The 21,166-nt window shown below is 43.2% G+C and overlaps 1 protein-coding gene across 50 annotated transcripts in view; it reads right to left on the minus strand.

Moving 5' to 3' along the window:
* The window catches only part of LOC110505661 (bridge-like lipid transfer protein family member 1), a 90,422-nt gene that overhangs the window by 55,076 nt on the left and 14,180 nt on the right, over nt 1–21,166 (minus strand). For all 50 annotated transcript variants that reach the window (XM_090220949.1, XM_090220926.1, XM_090220934.1 and 47 more), the window contains exons 3-23: nt 21,042–21,158; nt 20,759–20,837; nt 20,593–20,657; nt 20,189–20,445; nt 19,877–20,070; nt 19,674–19,753; nt 19,410–19,557; nt 19,125–19,281; nt 18,882–18,960; nt 17,954–18,045; nt 17,522–17,639; nt 8,190–8,345; nt 7,967–8,064; nt 3,658–3,851; nt 3,411–3,517; nt 2,509–2,720; nt 2,151–2,369; nt 1,859–1,996; nt 645–821; nt 445–573; nt 168–287 (exon numbers count right to left, since the gene is read on the minus strand). In XM_090220949.1, coding sequence (XP_090077075.1) covers nt 168–287; nt 445–573; nt 645–821; nt 1,859–1,996; nt 2,151–2,369; nt 2,509–2,720; nt 3,411–3,517; nt 3,658–3,851; nt 7,967–8,064; nt 8,190–8,345; nt 17,522–17,639; nt 17,954–18,045; nt 18,882–18,960; nt 19,125–19,281; nt 19,410–19,557; nt 19,674–19,753; nt 19,877–20,070; nt 20,189–20,445; nt 20,593–20,657; nt 20,759–20,837; nt 21,042–21,158 — 2,936 coding nt within the window. The remainder of the gene's footprint in view (nt 1–167; nt 288–444; nt 574–644; nt 822–1,858; nt 1,997–2,150; nt 2,370–2,508; nt 2,721–3,410; nt 3,518–3,657; nt 3,852–7,966; nt 8,065–8,189; nt 8,346–17,521; nt 17,640–17,953; nt 18,046–18,881; nt 18,961–19,124; nt 19,282–19,409; nt 19,558–19,673; nt 19,754–19,876; nt 20,071–20,188; nt 20,446–20,592; nt 20,658–20,758; nt 20,838–21,041; nt 21,159–21,166) is intronic.

The raw sequence follows: 21,166 nt of genomic DNA on the forward strand, positions 1-21,166 counted from the left end.
TCTGTGAATGTATGGATTTGTGAATGTATTGTTTTAAAATTGTATAAACTGCCTTAATTTTGCTGGACCCCAGGAAGAGTAGCTGCTGTTTTGGCAGCAGCTAATGGGGATCTATAATAAATACAAACATTACACACTTTTGTTCTAGAGTGGAAGACTTGTGTTACCTTGATGTTGGCTGCACAGCTGTGCTCCACTATGAAGAGGTCAGCCCCATCCACAGCCAGACGGGTCATGGTGTACTTGAGCTCCTCAGACGTCCGACAGTGTCCAGGCAGGCAGGACATCTACGAAAGTAGAGAACAGAATAGTTACAATGGTTAATTATTGCCTTCGGAGGTCAGACTCACATTTTTACACAAATATACAAAACCAGTAGATTTGACAAACTACAGATTTTCAAGTGTGTGATTTCCATGCGCAGAAAAAGTGGGAACGTATTACCTTGGAGTCACACACACGGCGGTCCACCCCGTGCTGGCAGATGACAGAGGGCTTGGGCTGCTCCAGCTGGAACTCCCGGGAGAAGACGTGGAACATGTACGTCTCACCCCACTCCATCACACTGGCCAGCTGAGGAACAACACATTCATTAGATATACACAAAATGGAAAATGCGTACACACACACACACACACACAAACCTGTGGCACGGTGACTCTCCCCGTGAGGGCACCAGCCTGCATGTCTATGAGCCAGGCGTACTCCAGGGTGTCTGTGCCTAGAGGCAGCCCCTGGGCTGAGAACATGGCGTGGGCACGCATCTGCAGGCCAGACAGACTCAGGTGGCCATCCCTCAGAACACCATCAGACGTGGGCCGCTGTGTGGACACAGGAAATAATATTAATAATTTTTTGCAGTGTAAAGACAGATGGAATTAGCTTCAAATATGCATATCACAGAAACTAACATTTTGTGGTTCTACATTAAGCATGCACATGTACAGGTAACAAAATAAAGGAAACACTTGAGTAAATGAGGGATACAAAGTATATTGAAAGCAGGTGCTTTCAAACTGTGGTTCCTAAGTTAATAAAGCAATTAACATCCCTTCATGCTCAGTTGCCAATTATTTTGCTTACCATGGCTAGAAGAGATCTAGGGGGTTTAAATGGGGTGTGTATGTGTGAGTGTATGTGTGTGTGTCTCAGTCACCAGATCTCAACCCAATTGAACACTTATGGGAGATTCTGGAGTGGCGCCTGAGACAGCGTTTTCCACCACTATCTACAAAACAACGATGGCATTTCTCATGGAAGAATGGTGACACATCCCTCCAATAGAGTTCCAGACACCTGTAGAATCTATGCCAAGGTGCATTGAAGCTGTTCTGGTGCCCAACGCCCTATTAAGACACTATGTTGGGGTTTCCTTTATTTTGGCAGTTACCTGTACATCTATCATACACCCATCACATGCACACATCACAAAAATACCTCTTAGAATGGCTATTTTCTGCAGTTTGACTGTCAAATGGTAGTATTGTGCTTCTGTGCCATTCACATTTTTAGCCAGTTGATCGACATTCACTGTACTCTCAAAAAACTGAGCAACAACAAAACTCAGCTGTCTATTATCCTCAGCAGAAGTCAGTTCTGAAGGTCATTGCATGAGGGAAGAGATTACCAGGGCATTTCAGGTAAAGCTCTAAGCTCTTAGCTCTGAGGCTCCTGTAATAACAAACCCAGGGCTACTGCTTAAGCATTCAATCATAAACCATGATTGCGTCATATCTACACCAATCCAATGCTTTTAAATCCTTGTGAACATGAACAAGTGCACCCTTTGGAGAGAAGGTGGAGGGTTACTGTATGAATCTATCCCTAAAGATGGTCCCATCGATTGTGGTCGACTCACCTGGTAGTTGTCACTGATGAAGATATGAGCCGGGGAGAGCACAAGCTGGAGCATGGTCTCCTTATAGCCCTTCTTCATCTCAAAACAGAGCCTCTCTAAGAACCCAGAGGGGCCCTCAGGACTGTCGCTGCCGCAGTGCTGTCCAGACAAGTGGAAAGAGTTAGAAGAATGGATGTGTTTAGGGGCATCTCCAGTCCTAGAACTGGAGCAAAGTGGTGCTAGTAGACCCATAAAGTGTTATTTGTTGATAAAAATGGGTGGTTGTTGGATGGGTGGGTGGGGGAGGATTTACCATGGGCAGGCGTCCGTGCACCTTGTAGAGGTTGATGAGGACGGTGATGTCCCAGGGACGCAGGGCCAGGGGGTGAAGGGTGGCAGCAACCCTCTCGTCATCGTCCAGGCCCAGTGGAGACCAGCCCAGGATGGAGGAGGTGGACAGGTAGGACAGCACAGGGCTGGACACCGCCTCCTCAAAGTCTGTGTACATGTCGTCCTCACCAAAGTAGTTCTCCTGCAGAAAGGAGGAGGGAAGGGTGGATGGATCAATCTTATGACTCATCCCTCAGATTTACTCAAATTTCCCATTTACCATTCCTGGGAAAGTTTTAGGATGAGTCACTGGAGTCTGTGTGTTGTGTCCCTGACTGTACCTTGATGGAGACGAGGGCCTTGAGCAGGGGCCCGTAGAGGATGATCTGGGAGTCGGGGGACATCTCCATCTCCACGTGGAGCCTGTCAGGGGTCAGCTCCGAGGGGTCTGTGATAACTCTACTGTTAGGGGCAGAGCGGCGAGGCGGTTGGGGTACAGACGAGTGCTCAGGGGGGCGCAAGGACGACAGCATGGCATCCTCCATCTCCGACACTGCAGGGAAGGAGAAACACTTGCATACATAAGCATAGAGTAAGACCATATAAACTAGCAGTCACCAAACAGTGGATTGCGATTGACTGGTCTATCTCCAAGGCATTCCTAGTCGATCACAAAACATTTATTGAAAAAAAAATCAGCTGGACGAAGGTGTCCCCTTTTGGTCAGTCTTAGCGAAGGGGGAGAGCTGAGGGACGATCAGACCGTGAGAGGCAGACCCTCTGATGCTCTCCCTCCACTGAGACTGATCAGATGCAGGCACCATCAGTCCAGTAAAATAAAGCAAATTGTTTAAATTCATGCTCAAGTCATGCAACAAATTATGCTATATTTCCAGTGTGATCATATACTTCAAATTTTGAAATATAATTTTAAAATGGCCTAAGAAGATTAACATTGGCAGGGTAATTCAAGCATAGCCAATATGCAGTGATAATGAACTGGGCCTATTGCCTACAAACCTCATTGCTACAGAACTGGTTTTAATAGGTTCATGTTGCATAGGCATACGTGTTTTAAGTGATGTTTTTAAAACATTCTGAGCAGTAGATCTCGGCTCAGCGGTAGACTCAGAAAATGATCTTGGTTCAGAAATATTGGTGACAACAGATCTAAACAGACATATGAACAGTATACACATATTAACACAGACATGAACTTAAAACAAAGGAGGCATCTGTTTACAGGACTGCTTGAGCTGTTCGTCTGATTTCTGAGGATAGATAGGGTGCCAGGTGTAATCAATGATGAGCAGGAAGTTTGGGACAGTCCAACAGTCCACCCAGCCAGCCCTGGAGAACAAGAAACAAATAATTTACTTATTTCTCAATTAAACAAGCATCACAAGGCACAACCACACAATTTGTTAGTAAATGATGGGTAAATACTAGTGGAATACTGTAAAATAAAAGAGCTAGTGGGTCTAACTCACTCTGCATGGGTGATGTTCCTCCAGCGAGACTTGTTGAGTTTGGGTGGGCCGCTATGGCTCTGACTCTGGCTCTCCACAGGCATGCACATGTCAGGGGACAACTTGCTGTTCTGGTAGTCCTTGGCCAGGGTGAGCAGCGGGTACCTGCTGGGGTGGCAGTCTGGCAGGGACAGCCGTAGGTCTGTGTCTTCAGCCTGGGGTTTACACAGAGACGCAGACTTATGAGTGCCCACATGGGTTAAGTACAGTAAATGCGTCAGCATGCTTCAGTTAGGCTGGTGGCTAGGCAAACCGAATGAGTGTGCTCACGGACTCCCTTGCCGCGAAAAAGCGGCAATAGTACTGTTTGCCCATTTTGAGATTTTATTTAAAAACATTTATTTTTAATTTTTAAATCACCTTTATTTAACCAGGTAGACCAGTTGAGAACAAGTTCTCATTTACAACTGCGACCTGGCCAAGATAAAGCAAAGCAGTGCGACAAAAAAACAACACAGAGTTACACATGGAATAAACAAAAGGACAGTCAATAACAAAACAGAAAAATCTATATACAGTGTGTGCAAATGGCGTGAGGAGGTATGGCAATAAATAGGCCATAGTAGCGAAGTAATTACAATTTATCAAATTAATACGAGTGATATATGTGCAGATGATGATGTGCAAGTAGATTTACTAGTGTGCAAAATATAATTTTTTTTACAGATGGACTGTGTACAGCTGCAGCGATCGGTAAGCTGCTCAGATTGCCGAAGCTTAAAGTTAGCGAGGGAGATAAGTCTCCCAACTTCAGTGATTTTTGAAATTCGTTCCAGTCATTGGCAGCAGAGAACTGGAAGGGAAGGCAGCCAAAGGAGGAGTTGGCTTTGGGGATGACCAGTGAGATATACCTGCTGGAGCATGTGTTACGGGTGGGTGTTATGGTGACCAGTGAGCTGAGATAAGGCGGAGCTTTACCTAGCAAAGACTTATAGATGACCTGGAGCCAGTGGGTCTGGCAACGAATATGTAGCGAGGGCCAGCCAACGAGAACATACAGGTCACAGTGGTGGGTGGTATATGGGGCTTTGGTGACAAAACGGATGGCACTGTGATAGACTGTATCCAATTTGTTGAGTAGTGTTGGAGGCTATTTTGTAAATGATGTCGCCGAAGTCGAGGATGGTCAGTTTTACGAGGGTATGTTTGGCAGCATGAGAATGGTAGGCTTTGTTGCGAAACAGGATTCTAGATTTAATTTTGGATTCTAGATTTAATTTTGGATTGGAGATGCTTAATAGGAGTCTGGAAGGAGAGTTTACAGTCTAGCCAGACACCTAGGTATTTGTAGTTGTCCAGAACCGTCCAGAGTAGTGATGCTAGTCGGGCGGGTGCGGGCAGCGATCGGTTGAAGAGCATGCATTTAGTTTTACTAGCGTTTAAGAGCAGTTGGAGGCCACAGAAGGAGTGTTGTATGGCGTTGAAGCTCATCTTGAGTTTTGTTAACACAGTGTCCAAAGAAGGGCCAGAGGTATACAGAATGCTGTCGTCTGCGTAGAGGTGGATCAGAGAATAACCAGCCGCAAGAGTGATATCATTGATGTATAGAGAGAAAAGAGTCGGCCCGAGAATTGAACCCTGTGGCACCACCATAGAGACTGCCTGAGGTCCGCACAACAGGCCCTCCGATTTGACACACTGAACTCTGTCTGAGAAGTAGTTGGTGAACCAGACGAGGCAGTCATTAGAGAAACCAAGGCTGTTGAGTCTGCCGATAAGAATACGGTGATTGACAGAGTCGAAAGCCTTGGCCAGGTTGATGAAGGCGGCTGCACAGTAATGTATTTTATCAATGGCGGATATGATATCGTTTAGGACCTTGAGAGTGGCTGAGGTGCACCCATGACCAGCTCTGAAACCAGATTGCATAGCGGAGAAGGTACGGTGGGATTCGAAATGGTCATTTATCGGTTTGTTAACTTGGCTTTCGAAGACTTTAGAAAGGCAGGGCAGGATGGATATAGGTCTGTAACAGTTTGGGTCAAGAGTCTAGAGTGGCGGATAATTTTAGAAAGAGGGTCCAGATTGTCTAGCCCAGCTGATTTGTACGGGTCCAGGTTTTGCAGCTATTTCAGAACATCTGCTATCTGGATTTGGGTGAAGGAGAAGCTGGGGATCCTTGGGCAAGTAGCTGCAGGGGGTGCGGAGCTGTTGGCCAGGGTTGGGGTAGCCAGGAGGAAAGCATGACCAGCTGAGATGAAATGCTTATTGAAATTCTCAATTATTGTGGATTTATCGGTAGTGACAGTGTTTCCTAGCCTCAGTGCAGTGGGCAGCTGGGAGGAGGTGCTCTTATTCTCCATGGACTTTACAGTGTCCCAGAACTTTATGGAGTTAAAGCTACAGGATGCACATTTCTGTTTGAAAAGCCAGCCTTTGCTTTCCTAACTGACTGTGTATTTGTTCCGGACTTCCCTGAAAAGTTGCATATCTTGGGGACTATTCGATGCTAGTGCAGTACGCCACAGGATGTTTTTGTGCTGGTCGAGGGCAGTCAGGTCTGGAGTGAACCAAGGGCTATATCTGTTCTTAGTTCTACATTTTTTGAACGGGGCATGCTTATTCAAGATGGTGAGGAAATTACTTTTAAAAAGAACAACCAGGCATCCTCTACTGACGGGATGAGGTCAATATCCTTCCAGGATATCCGGGCCAGGTCGATTAGAAAGGCCTGCTCGCAGAAGTGTTTTAGGGAGCATTTGACAGTGATGAGGGGTGGTCGTTTGACCGCGGACACATAACGGATGCAGGCAGTGATCACTGAGATCCTGATTGAAAACAGCAGAGGTGTATTTGGAGGGCAAGTTAGTCAGGAGATGCCGTAGCCATTATAGACTTACTCAAAATAGTCCGAATTAATCAAAGATAACTCAAGAAATCGGTCATTTGGCCTCCCGAGTGGTGCAGTGGTCTAAGGCACTGGGTTCGAGTCCAGGCTCTGTCGCAGTCGACCGGGAGGCCCATGTGGCGGCGCACAATTTGCCCAGCGCCGTCCGGGTTAGGGAAGGGTTTGGCCGGCAGGGATGTCCTTGTCCCATCATGCACTAGCGCCTCCTGTGGCGGGCCGGGCGCAGTGCATGTTGACACAGTCGCCAGGTGTACGGGGTTTCCTCCGACACATTGGTGCAGCTGGCTTCCGGGTTAAGTAGGCATTGTGTCAAGAAGCAGTGCGGCTTGGTTGGGTTGTGTTTCAGTGGACGCATAGCTCTCGACCGTCGCCTCTCCCGAACCCGTACGTTTTTTTTTTATACAAATTGTACGTCTAAGAAGTTTGTTGCAGTATTTCTCATTAAAAAAACTGCAGGAAAACAAGTTGTCTTTCATTGAATGACAAAATACTTAATTGAAGAATCCCTACAGTACACCAATCACAGATGAATGGGCGTAGACTTCAGCTCCCGAACTTTGGCTGAAAAAAAACTAAACTTATCAAAGTCCAAAACAAACTAAAACATTACAAAAAGTTGTCATAATATATGCACAAACTCTTCCGAACGGTTTCGGCTGGGAGCATGCGGAAGCCTTAAGGCAGGGGTTCTCAAAGTGGGGTCCGCAGAGGTACTGCAGGGGGTCCGCAATCTCTGTTGTTAACCCTGTTCAACATGAGTCTGGGAGGCTCACAGGGACATTGGTATCCACAGTAGTCCTATACTCCATCAATTATACATTTTTCAACTCAATACTTCTTGTATACCTGCTGTAATTTAAGCTTTAAAATGCACTATAATTTAAGCTTTAAAACTGCTGAGTTCTTTGCCGTATGGACAAATGTGTAGAATTGCAGAATATTGGCTTTAAAGCTGCCAAATAAATCTGTAGATTGCAGGACATTTGATTGAAAACTGAAAAACGTTCTGTCCAATGCTAAGAGGCAGGCCTTTAAAATAATTCCCAGGGCCCCAAGACTTGGTTTGTCCGGACATGCACTGCCGAAGTCATAGCCAAACTCCTTGTAATTTTATCTCACTCGTTTTGTTTTCTGATTATGAGGGGGTCCATTATATATTTGCTATCACAAAAGGGGTCCCAGGAGTGACTGATATGGCGCCAACAGAGATGGTCGCCTCGCTTCGCGTTATTAGGAAACTATGCAGTATTTTGTTTTTTTATGGATTATAAGCATTTCGCTACACTCGCATTAACATCAGCTAACCATGTGACCAATAACATTTGATGAGCCAAAAAGTTTGAGAACCCCTGCTGTAAGGGTATTCCATACTTCACATGATCAGGAAATCATGAAAAATCCCATCTGCTATTAACTACTCACCCTCAGACAGAACTTTGTATTACAGGTGGTAGGGACATACTCATTAAAAGGCAATGTGAAATCAATGATCAGAGTCTCCCCACAAGCAGCCAGGTACACTGAAAGACAAAGGGATAATATCAAAAGTGCAGCCAAAGTGTAAACGTTCACTAAATGAACTATTTTGTTTACTCCTTGCGAATTATTGAGTTTGTTCATCATTGAATTCCAACAGCTCTCTCACCATTCTCCTGTTGCTTGGTGGAGCAGTCGATCCAGTTGTGCTGGTTGGCAGCCCAGATCATCTCAAACTGATGGAAGAGGACCTTGAACTTCCAGGCGTAAGGGACAAATGAGTAGATATCTGGGGCGCTGTCGCTGGCCCAGTCCCCGATCAGGTCTGGACATGGACAGAAACAAACCAAATACATGACGTTAAAGGGATAACCCACCATAGAAATGATGGTATGGGCATACTGATTCTATATATTTAAGCAATAAGGAATTCCTCAACCACGCTCACAAATTGGGGAAGACAAACATTCTATCCCATTGAACCCTATTATTAAAAAAAGCCAACTTGGCTGTAGATTTTTTGTTATACAGAAATAACAGAACTTGCATATTTTTATTTAATTTAACTAGGCAAGTCAGTTAAGAACAAATTCTTATTTACAATGACGGCCTACCCCAGCCAAACCCTGACAACGCTGGGCCAATTGTGCACCACCCTATGGAACACCCATTCACGGCCGGATGTGATACAGTCTGGATTTGAACCAAGGACTGTAGTGACGCCTCTTGCAGTGAGATGCAGTTCCTTAGACCGCTGCGCCACTCGGGAGCCCTGATAAGCTGCTGTGTTGTTCAATGTACATGTAACCAGGTCAAAAATCTCTATCTACAGTTTGTAATGTTCCTAAGTAGGTAAATAGAGCCTGCAAAAAGAGCCATATGGCTTCAGGCTACCCGGACAACCCGGGTAGCCTATGTGGGAGAGTGGGAAATGTGGGGACCCAGTGTCCAAGAATCCTACACATAGCTGTGTGTGTAAAATATTTAATCACAGGTCTGACATTTAACTTAAATTTGTATAGTCCATTTGTAACTCAACTCAATACTTGTAGCTGTATAGTCTGTTTGTAAAGCCACTCACTACTTGTAGCTGTATAGTCCATTTGTAACGCCACTCACTACTTGTAGCTGTATAGTCCATTTGTAACGCCACTCACTACTTGTAGCTGTATAGTCTGTTTGTAAAGCCACTCACTACTTGTAGCTGTATAGTCTGTTTGTAACTCCACTCACTACTTGTAGCTGTATAGTCCATTTGTAACGCCACTCACTACTTGTAGCTGTATAGTCTGTTTGTAACTCCACTCACTACTTGTAGCTGTATAGTCTGTTTGTAACTCCACTCACTACTTGTAGCTGTATAGTCTGTTTGTAACTCCACTCACTACTTGTAGCTGTATAGTCTGTTTGTAACTCCACTCAGTGTAACTCCACTCCTTTCTTCCTTCAAATACCAAATACCATGGCGCAAAACGTTTTTTCTCCTCCGTCTCCATGCACGCAGGGCCCTTGCAAGTTGCCAGAGCAACCTGACACACAGCTTTGAGCTAGAAACGCAATCTCTACCAGGTTGAACATGGTGAGATTGTAACTCCTAAATTGATAGTGCAGTTTGCTTCAGGGATTTTACAACTATTTCACATGCTGATATTGACTGGTATTATTGTGTGTAGCTACGCTTTCTAGCTAGCTACCTTCCTACCTAGTTAGCCAGCCAGCCTTTCTAGAGAGAGAATTTGCATTGAGGTTTTTTGTCATCGACTCTGCAGATTTACAAAATATTTACTTTGCTCCCTAACTTATTATAACCATGAAATGGAAAACATTTTCACAACATACAGTGGGGCAAAAAAGTATTTAGTCAGCCACCAATTGTGCAAGTTCTCCCACTTAAAAAGATGAGGCCTGTAATTTTCATCATAGGTACACTTCAACTATGACAGACAAAATGAGAAAAAAAATCCAGAAAATCACATTATAGGATTTTTAATGAATTATTTGCAAATTATGGTGGAAAATAAGAATTTGGTCACCTACAAACAAGCAAGATTTCTGGCTCTCACAGACCTGTAACTTCTTCTTTAAAACTTCTTGCTCCTTCCTACCTGAGACGCAGATGTCTCATCTAGACACCTGGAAATGCAAATGCGCTACGCTAAATGCTAAATGTACTCGTTAAAACTCAAACGTTCATTAAAACACACATGCAGGGTATTGAATTAAAGCTACACTCGTTGTGAATCTAGCGAACAAATCAGATTTTTAAAATGCTTTTCGGCGAAAGCATGAGAAGCTATTATCTGATAGCATGCAACACCCCAATATACCTGAAGGGGACGTAAACAAAAGAATTAGCTACACAAAACGCAGCAATAAAATATAAAACATTCATTACCTTTGATGATATTCTTTGTTGGCACTCCTATATGTTCCATAAACATCACAATTGGGTATTTTTCCCGATTAAATCCGTCCATGTATGCCCAAAATATCCATTTGTATAGCCTGTCTGGTTCAGGAAAAAAACTCCCTTCCAACATGCAACGTCATTTTTAAAAATTATATAAGTTGCCTATATTCTTTGACAAAACACTTCAACCTACTTTTGTAACCCAACTTTAGGTATTTGTAAACGTTAATAAGCGATCAAATTGATCACTGGGCGATCTGTATTCAATAGCAGCTACTCAAGAAAACGATGTCCTTTGTCTCTCTTCCAAAATCGATTGCTGTATGCTGGACGAAATGAAGGATCTATTCGTCATCACACAAAGGATTTTTGTCAATGAAAATGAAGCTTTTGGCGACATCGTGTGGAAGTTGTAGGAACTGCAAGCTCCCTGCTATATATTTTTGCTTGAAATAAACAATTCAGAGACTGGCGGATGAATACTTTTCTGTGGTTTTTGTGACCAGGTTTTTCTTGGGATTTCGCTTGCTGTTCACGTTCTGTTATAGTCACAGACATTATTTAACCAGTTTTAGAAACTTCAGAGTGTTTTCTATCCACACATACTAATCATATGCATATACTATATTCCTGGCATGAGTAGCAGGACGCTGAAATGTTGCGCGATTTTTAACAGAATGTTCGAAAAGGTAGGGGGTAGACTGAAGAGGAGGCTCCTCTGTCCTCCACTCGTTACCTCTATTAATGTTACCTGTTTGAACTTGTTATCAGTATAAAAGACACCTGTCCACAACCTCAAACAGCCACACTCCAAACTCCACTATAGCCAAGACCAAAGAGCTGTCAAAGGACACCAGAAACAAAATTATAGACCTGCACCGGGCTGGGAAGACTGAATCTACAATAGGTAAGCAGCTTGGTTTGAAGAAATCAACTGTGGGAGCAATTATTAGGAAATGGAAGACATAGAAGACCACTGATAATCTCCCTGGATCTGGGGCTCCACGCAAGATCTCACCCCGGGGGGTCAAAATGATCACAAGAACGGTGAGCAAAAATCCCAGAACCACACAGAACCACCTAGTGAATGACCTGCAGAGAGCTGGGACCAAAGTAACAAAGCCTACCATCAGTAACACAATACGCCGCCAGGGACTCAAATCCTGCAGTGCCAGACGTGTCCCCCTGCTTAAGCCAGTACATGTCCAGGCCCGTCTGAAGTTTGCTAGAGAGCATTTGGATGATCCAGAAGAAGATTGGGAGAATGTCATATGGTCAGATGAAACCAAAATATAACTTTTTGGTAAAAACTTTACTCGTCGTGTTTGGAGGACAAAGAATGCTGAGTTGCATCCAAAGAACACCATACCTACTGTGAAGCATGGGGGTGGAAACATCATGCTTTGGGGCTTTTTTTCTGCAAAGGGACTAGGACGACTGATCCGTGTAAAGGAAAGAATGAATGGGGCCATGTATCGTGACATTTTGAGTGAAAACCTCCTTCCATCAGCAAGGGCATTGAAGATGAAACCTGGCTGGGTCTTTCAGCATGACAATGATCCCAAACACACCGCCCAGGCAACGAAGGAGTGGCTTCGTAAGAAGCATTTCAAGGTCCTGGAGTGGCCTAGCCAGTCTCCAGATCTCAACCCCATAGAAAATCTTTGGAGGGAGTTGAAAGTCCATGTTGCCCAGCAACAGCCCCAAAGCATCACTGCTCTAGAGGAGATATGCATGGAGGAATGGGCCAAAATACCAGCAACAGTGTGTGAAAACCTTGTGAAGACTTACAGAAAACGTTTGACCACTGTCATTGCCAACAAAGGGTATATAACAAAGTATTGAGATAAACTTTTGTTATTGACCAAATACTTATTTTCCACCATAATTTGCAAATAAATTTATTGAAAATCCTACAATGTGATTTTCTGGATTTTTTCTCTCTCATTTTGTCTGTCATAGTTGAAGTGTACCTATGATGAAAATTCATTTTTAAGTAGGAGAACTTGCACAATTGGTGGCTGACTAAATACTTTTTTGCCCCACTGTATATTGTTCTCAGTTGTGTTATTTAACAATGTAAATCACAAGGAATTGGTGGTTTTGAATGGATTATTCCTTTAAGGGCAGATCTGTACAGTGCATTCAGAAAGTATTCAGAATGCCTTTTTCCACATTTTGTTACGTTACAGCCTTATTCTAAAATGTATTAAATAAATAAAAAATCCTCAATCTACACACAATACCCCATAATGACAACGTGAAAACAGGTTTAGAAGTTCTAGAAAATTAAGGGGAAAAAAAAGAAATACCTTATTTACATAAGTATTTAGACCCTTTGCTATGAGACTCGAAATTGAGCTCAGGTGCATCCTGTTTTCATTGATCATCCTTAAGATGTTTCCACAACTTGGGAGTCCACATGTGATAAATGCAATTGATTGGACATGATTCGGAAAGGCACACACCTGTCTATAAGGTCCCAGATTTGGCAGTGCATGTCAGAGCAAAAACCACGCAATAAGGTCGAAGAAATTGTCCGTTGAGCTCCAAGACAGGATTGTGTCGAGGCACAGATCTGAGGAAGGTTACTAAAACAATCCTGCCACATTGAAGGTCCCCAAAAACACTGTGGCCTCCATCATTCTTAACCAGTTGCATCTCTAGGGGCGCTATTTCATTTTTGGATAAAAAACGTTCCCGTTTTAAGCGCGATATTTTGTCACGAAAAGATGCTCGACTATGCATATTCTTGACAGTTTTGGAAAGAAAACACTCTGAAGTTTCAGAATCTGCAAATATTTTGTCTGTAAGTGCCCCAGAACTCATTCTACAGGCGAAACCAAGATTATACGTCAAACAGGAAATGAGCAGAATTTCTGAAGCTCTGTTTTCTAATGTCTCCTTATATGGCTGTGAATGCGACAGGAATAAGCTTAGACCTTCTGCCGTTTCCCCAAGATGTCGGCAGCATTGTGACGTATTTGTAGGCATATCATTGGAAGATTGGCCATAAGAGACTACATTTTCCAGGGGTCCGCCCGGTGTCCTTTGTCTAAATTTGTGCGTAATCTTCAGGTGCGGGCATTTTCTCCTGGGATTCAGGAGAGAAAGCACACTTCCACGAACGATATATCATCGAAGAGATATGTGAAAAACACCATGAGGATTGATTCTAAACAACGTTTGCCATGTTTTCAGTCGATATTATGGAGTTAATTTGGAAAAAAGTTCGCGTTTTGAGGACTGAATTTTCGTGATGTACAAAACGGAGCTATTTCTAATACACAAAGAATCTTTTTGGAAAAACTGAGCATCTGCTATCTAACTGAGAGTCTCCTCATTGAAAACATCTGAAGTTCTTCAAAGGTAAATGATTTTATTTGAAGGCTTTTATGTTTTTGTTGAAATGTTGCGTGCTGGATGCTAACGCTAATGCTAACGCTAAATGCTAACGCTAAATGCTACGCTAGCTAGCTACTTTTACACAAATGATTGTTTTCCAATGGTTGAGAAGCATATTTTGAAAATCTGAGATGACAGTGTTGTTTACAAAAGGCTAAGCTTGAGAGATAGCATATTTATTTCATTTCATTTGCGATTTTCATGAATAGTTAACGTTGTGTTATGCTAATGAGCTTGCTGATAGATTTACACAATCCTGGATAGCTAAACGTGACGCAGAAAACGGAGCGATTTGTCCTAAACAAATAATCTTTCAGGAAAAACTGAACATTTGCTATCTGAGAGTCTCCTCATTGAAAACATCTGAAGTTCTTCAAAGGTAAATGATTTTATTTGAATGCTTTTCTGTTTTTTTGTGTAAATGTTGCCAGCTGAATGCTAATGCTAAATGCTACGCTAAATGCTACGTTAGCCATCAATACTGTTACACAAATGCTTGTTTTGCAATGGTTGAGAAGCATATTTTGAAAATCTGAGATGACAGTGTTGTTAACAAAAGGCTAAGCTTGAGAGCTAGCATATTTATTTCATTTCATTTGCGATTTTCATGAATAGTTAACGTTGCGTTATGGTAATGAGCTTGAGTCTGTATTCACGATCCCGGATCCGGGATGGGGAGATCAGAAAGGTTAAATGGAAGAAGTTTGGAACCATCAAGACTCTGCCTAGAGCTGACCGCCCGGCCAAACTGAGCAATCGGGGGAGAAGGTCCTTGGTCAGGGAGGTGACCAAGAACCCGATGGTCACTGACAAAGCTCTAGAGTTCCTCTTTAGAGATGGGAGAACCTTCCAGAAGGACAACTATCTTTGCAGCCCTCCACCAATCAGGCCTTTATGGTAGTGGCCAGACAGAAGCCACTTCTCAGTAAAATGCACATAACCTTCAGGTGCTAAAAGCCATCTGAAGTAGAGGTCGACCGATTATGATTTTTCAACGCCGATACCGATTATTGGAGGATCAAAAAAGCCGATACCGATTAAATCGGCCGATTTATAAAAAATAAAAAAGTATTTGTAATAATGACAATTACAACAATACTGAATGAACACTTATTTTAACTTAATATAATACATCAATAAAATCAATTTAGCCTCAAATAAAATGAAACATGTTCAATTTGGTTTAAATAATGCAAAAACAAAGTGTTGGAGAAGAAAGTAAAAGTGTAATATGTGCCATGTAAAAAAGCGTGCCATGTAAAAAAACGTCTAAGTTCCTTGCTCAGAACATGAGAACATATGAAAGCTGGGGTTCCTTTTTTAACAGGAGTCTTCAATATTCCCAGGTAAAAAGTTTTAAGTTGTAGATATTATAGGACAATTTCTCTTTATACGATTTATATTTCATATACCTTTGACTATTGGATGTTCTTAAAGGCACTTTAGTATTGCCAGTGTAACAGTATAGCGTCCATCCCTCTCCTCGCCCCTACCTGGGCTCGAACCAGGAACACATCGACAACAGCCACCCTCGAAGCAGGACCTCAGACAACGGTTCACAGGACAACAACCCTAAGCACACAGCCAAGACAACAAAGGGCTGGCTTTAGAACAAGTCTCAGAATGTCCTTGTGTGGCCCAGCCAGAGCCCGGACTTGAACCCAATCGAACATCTCTGGAGAGACCTGAAAATAGCTGTGCCGCGACGATCCCTATCCAACCTGACACAGCTTGACAGGATATGCAGAGAACAATGGGAGAAACTCCCCAACTACAGGTGTGCCAAGCTTTCAGCGTCATACCCAAGAAGACTCGAGGCTGTTATCGCTGCCAAGGTGCTTCAAGAAAGTACTGAGTAAAGGGTCTGAATACTTATGTAAATGTGATGTTTCAGTTCTAAATTCTAAAATATATTTAGATTTGTTTAACATTGTTTTGTTACTATATGATTCCATATGTGTTATTTCATAGTTTTGATGTCTTCACTATTATTCTACAATGTAAAAAATAGTACAAATAATGAAAAAACCTGGAATTAGTAGGTGTGTCCAAACTTTTGAATGGTACTGTTCAGTCGTGGCCAAAAGTTGAGAATGACACAAATAATAGCTTTCAAAGTTTGCTGCTTCAGTGTCTTTAGATATTTTTGTCAGATGGTACTATGGAATACTGAAGTATAATTACAAGCATTTCATAAGTGTCAAAGGCTTTTATTGACAATTACATGAAGTTGATGCAAAGAGTCAATATTTGCATTGTTGTTTGCATCCTTCTTTTTCAAGACCTCTGTAATCCGTCCTGGCATGCTGTCAATTAACTTCTGGGCCACATCCTGACTGATGGCGGCCCATTCTTGCATAATCAATGCTTGGAGTTTGTCAGAATTTGTGTGTTTTTGTTTGTCCACCCGCCTCTTGAGGATTGACCACAAGTTCTCAATGGGATTAAGGTCTGGTGAGCTTCCTGGCCATGGACCCAAAATATTGATGTTTTGTTCCCTGAGACACTTAGTTATCACTTTTGCATTATGGCAAGGTGCTCCATCATGCTGGAAAAGGCATTGTGCGTCACCAAACTGTTCCTGGATGTTTGGGAGAAGTTGCTCTCAGAGGATGTGTTGGTACCATTCTTCATTCATGGCTGTGTTCTTAGGCAAAATTGTGAGTGAGCCCACTGAGAAGCAACCCCACACATGAATGGTCTCAGGATGCTTTACTGTTGGCATGACACAGGACTGATGGTAGCTCTCACCTTGTCTTCTCCGGACAGGTTTTTTTCCGGATGCCCCAAACAATCGGAAATGGGATTCATCAAAGAGAAAAATAAATTACTTTACCCCAGTCCTCAGCAGTCCAATCCCTGTACCTTTTGCAGAATATCAGTCTGTCCCTGATATTTTTCCTAGAGAAAAATGGCTTCTTTGCTGCCCTTCATGACACCAGGCCATCCTCCAAAAGTCTTCGCCTCACTGTGCGTACAGATGCACTCACACCTGCCTGCTGCCATTCTTGAGCAAGCTCTGTACTGGTGGTGCCCCGATCCCGCAGCTGAATCAACTTTAGGAGACGGTCCTGGCGCTTCCTGGACTTTCTTTGGTGCCCTGTAGCCTTCTTCACAACAATTGAACCGCTCTCCTTGAAGTTCTTGATGATCCGATAAATGGTTGATTTACGTACAATCTTACTGGCAGCAATATCCTTGCCTGTAAAGCCCTTTTTATGCAAAGCAATGATGACTGCACGTGTTTCCTTGCAGGCAACCATGGTTGACAGAGAAAGAACAATGATTCCAAGCACCACCCTTCTTTTGAAGCTTCCAGACTGTTATTCAAACTCAATCAGCATGACAGAGTGATCTCCAGCCTTGTCCTCGTCAACACTCACACCAGTGTTAACGAGAGAATCACTGACATGTCGTCAGCTGGTCCTTTTATGGCAGGGCTGAAATGCAGTGGAAATGTTTTTTGGGGGATTCAGTTCATTTGCATGGCAAAGAGGGACTTTGCAATTAATTGCAATTCATCTGATCACTCTTCATAACATTCTGGAGTATATGCAAATTGCCATCATACAAACTGAGGCAGCAGACATTGTGAAAATTAATATTTGTGTCATTCTCAAAACTTTTGGCCACGACTATGTGTAGAATACATGTGTCTATAGACTGAGAGGAAAGGGTGGTCTTACCCGTGAAGAAGTTCTTCTGGGCGTAAATGAAGTGATAGGTGGCCTTGTACACCTCTATCTCACAGTTCCAGGACTGGGGCATGTTCCATACACAGGGATAGCTGGCAATCACATGGAACTGAGGGGACATGTAAAGGTAATAGTTTTTTGGATGGGCTGTGTCTGATTAATTTTTTTACTGTCTTTTTTGACATTTATGAATGTGTTATTAAATGTGTTTCTATGGGCTATAGTAGTAAAGGCCACATTTTTGTATAGAATTTTTTATACCCAAAGGGGTCCTAAAATTCTAAATCAAATAGTGAAATGATACATGGTATGAATTTGAATCCCCAAAATCACTCTGTTGCAGTACAAAACTTGTATTGGAAATTCAGGCTATGGCTTGTGGTAGAATAGGACCCCTACAGATTCCTATTGTACAGTACTTACAGCCAGCATCTCAGCCTCCAGTAGGGTCCTGTACTGCATGCTGGTGGTGGTGTCAACATGGAGCAGCTGACCTTTGATTGTGGGAGAGTAGCCTGGGGAGAGAGAGAAGAGAACGAATGCTCACAGACAGTCCAAGTTTGAACTTTATTGATGGTAATATTGATTAATGAGTCAGGATTAATGCATGCTTTCACGGCATCCCTCCTCTGTCTTACGCTGTAACCATAGACCTAATGACTATTGGTGTGCCGAGTAGTCGGATAAAACAAGAATTGTAACGGATATGGGCAATTGTCCTGATACGATTATGATCCAAGTATTTTTTGTTATTATCCGTGATCGGAAAGTAAGTCATTTTCGGGTGCCAGCGCGCATCTTTCAATCAAATACAAGGTGCTAGGTGGTCTAAATAACTAAACTGGCTAGTTTAGCTAAACTGGCTAGTCTGTAAAGAGAAGGGCGGGCTCTACGTTGACCCTGCTGCTCTGATTGAATAGAGCGAAGCTGTATTTCACCCGACCACTTCTACTTGCATGTTTCGGTTTGATAATTTATTGATGCTGCCTTCTGTTAGCCTCCTATGGGTAGGACATTTGCTCAAGCTATCAATGTGCAGCATAGTATCTAACAAGGAGGCAGAGGGTAGGGAGAAAAGATGACTGAGTGACAGCAAACTGCCTTCTGCAAGTTAAGGTCAGACACACACACTGCTCCTAATCTGCAGTTTATTTTGCAGGGAGATTGGTATTTTGACTACATCTATCTAGGCATATTTAAACACTTCCGTGCTTTCAGATCACGAATATCATCCGATCCTAATATCAACTGTTAATTATGGATACGATTACGAATATGGTCAGGTCGGCACACCCCTACTAAAGACACACACTTTCTTCTAACCTGTTGTTTCTCTCAGTGTCCCACTCACCAGACTCCCCCACAGTCATGGGGATATTCACTTCCAGATAAGAGCCTGCTCCGACATTCACGTGGACAGCATTGGTTTCCTAAGAGCAAAAAAATCCAGAGCGCATAATGTGAGAAACACATGATCCCATTGTGGAATGGATTATAATAGTTTAGAGCTATTTAGATCTGGCATTATCTAATACAAAGAGCTTTTTAAAAAAATGAGAGAGGAGAGAGAGTGAGAAGCCTGATCTCCTAGTACCCTGTTTTTGGTGAAGAGCAGGTCTATTGTGGCATCTGCAATGATGTTCATGCGCAGCTCAAAGGCTAGGATCTGTCTGGGTGTGCCAGGCTGAGCCACCTCCGTAACACCCAAGGACTGGTAGTCTGCCGGGAGGAAGAACTTCCACAGGCAGTCCCTGCATACAGAAATATAAATATTAGTAATTATATTCCTATGGTCTCTGCACACAGGAGGGAATGCTGTTGAGTCTGGTGAACAGCCAATTATGTTTTATGTAGTAGTATAGTTAGTTTGTGTGTGTACCTCTGCCTGTCTGCCCAGGGTCCATAGTTGAAGTCAGTTCCTTTTCCACAGACTATGTCCAGACCCCAGCAGGGAGGCAGATCTTGCAGTTTGGTGCCCTCTCCACACAGCTCTGGATCCCCACTCTCCTGTTCCTCTGGGACCAGGCCTGACAATACACACACAAGAATATGAATTACTAATGACTTTACATGTATAAAAAAATCTATTCAGGACTCTTCGATCCTGGCAAACAGACCAGAATTCTACACAATATGGTCGTACCTGGTTCATCCTGGTAATAGTAGATGTCCACGTCATTAGACTGCATGACCACAAATCCTTCTCCCATCAGTCTGGGCGGCCTATGGAGGACAACAGAGGTTGTATTCTTTAGGATTAAGAGGCTAGGTTTTAGGGTCGATGGTCAGCTCACTTATCGTTCAGCGGGCCTATGTAATGGGGTTTAGGGTCAAAGGTCAACTTACTCGTCGTTCTGCATGCCCAGGTAGCGTGGGCTGGGTACGAGCATGACGCGGACATTCTCCAGAGAGCCCTTGACGATGTGCATGTATTGGTCCAGGTGGCTGGAGGGGGGTTTGGTGGCGTAGGTCAGGAAGGCATCCTCAAAATTCACACATATCGTCTGTGGGAGGTGGTGGTTCCCAAATGCTAAGCGACCCTGGAGAAATGCACACGATACAATGATGAGAATTAAACATAAGTGCACTTTCAGATAACCTAACTATTGACTAGCGTGTGTGATGTCTCAGATGAAGCTAAGCTAACGGGAAACTTACTGTGCTGATGTTGACTTTGATGACGGGGATGAGGGATCTCCAAGATGACGACGGGTCAGGAGTCTCTGCTTTGATGTTAACACTATCCAGGCTCTTTTCTCGTTCCTCTCTTCCTCTCTCCTCATCTTTTTTGGGAGGTATGAGGGTGGGGTCCAACCCGAAGGTCTCCTGTAGCCGTGCGTAGAGGTCTGTGCGGTTGTAAACGTGGAACTCAAATCCATTTACGGTCACGTAGAGCCTGGTCTCAGCCTTGGGGTCTGGAGAAGAGAAGAACAAGATCTGTAACATTGATATGATGGTCAAGAAGAGTACAAGCCATTTGAGTTATTGCGGCCTCCCACCACTCCTACACCTATGGACTTGTTTCCCATATCAAAACAATGTATCTTGAACAATCCACTGACCGTGCTGTTTCTGCTTAGGGTTATACATTTTCCACCAGCGGAATATAAGGAAACCATCTTGTATTCTGTAACACAAAATACATTGAAGGTAGAATAAAAAATAGCATTAGAATATAAGCATGTATTGTACAGAGAGTAGAATACATAACACTGTAAAAGTAAGCACCTGATGGACATGTCTTCGTTGATGAAGTACACATCTCTGAACATGACCTTCCCCGACAGCACCGAGAAGGAGAAGGAGCCTGTGGAGAGAGAGAGGACAGACAGTCAGACAGTGATGCTAAAACTGATGCAAGTAGGTCACAGAGTCACACTGAATTTCAGACACGCAAACATTAGATTCTTCACACTGAATTCCATAAATAAGGCACCTGGTAGCCAAGTCTCGTGCAAGGTTCATAATTCACGCATCTGCAAGCTTGTTTCATTACATTATTTACACTCACCAATGTGAATGTAGCCATTCTTGTAGAGTCTGTTGATGATGAGGGTTAAGATGAGGCCAATGTTACGGGAGTTGTAGTAGGTCAGGTAGATGATCCATCCACAGGACAGAATGGTGGCTGGAAGA

This window comes from Oncorhynchus mykiss, chromosome 25, assembly GCF_057628025.1.
Source record: "Oncorhynchus mykiss isolate SJ-2025 chromosome 25, ASM5762802v1, whole genome shotgun sequence".
In the NCBI taxonomy this organism is placed as follows: Eukaryota; Metazoa; Chordata; class Actinopteri; order Salmoniformes; family Salmonidae; genus Oncorhynchus; species Oncorhynchus mykiss.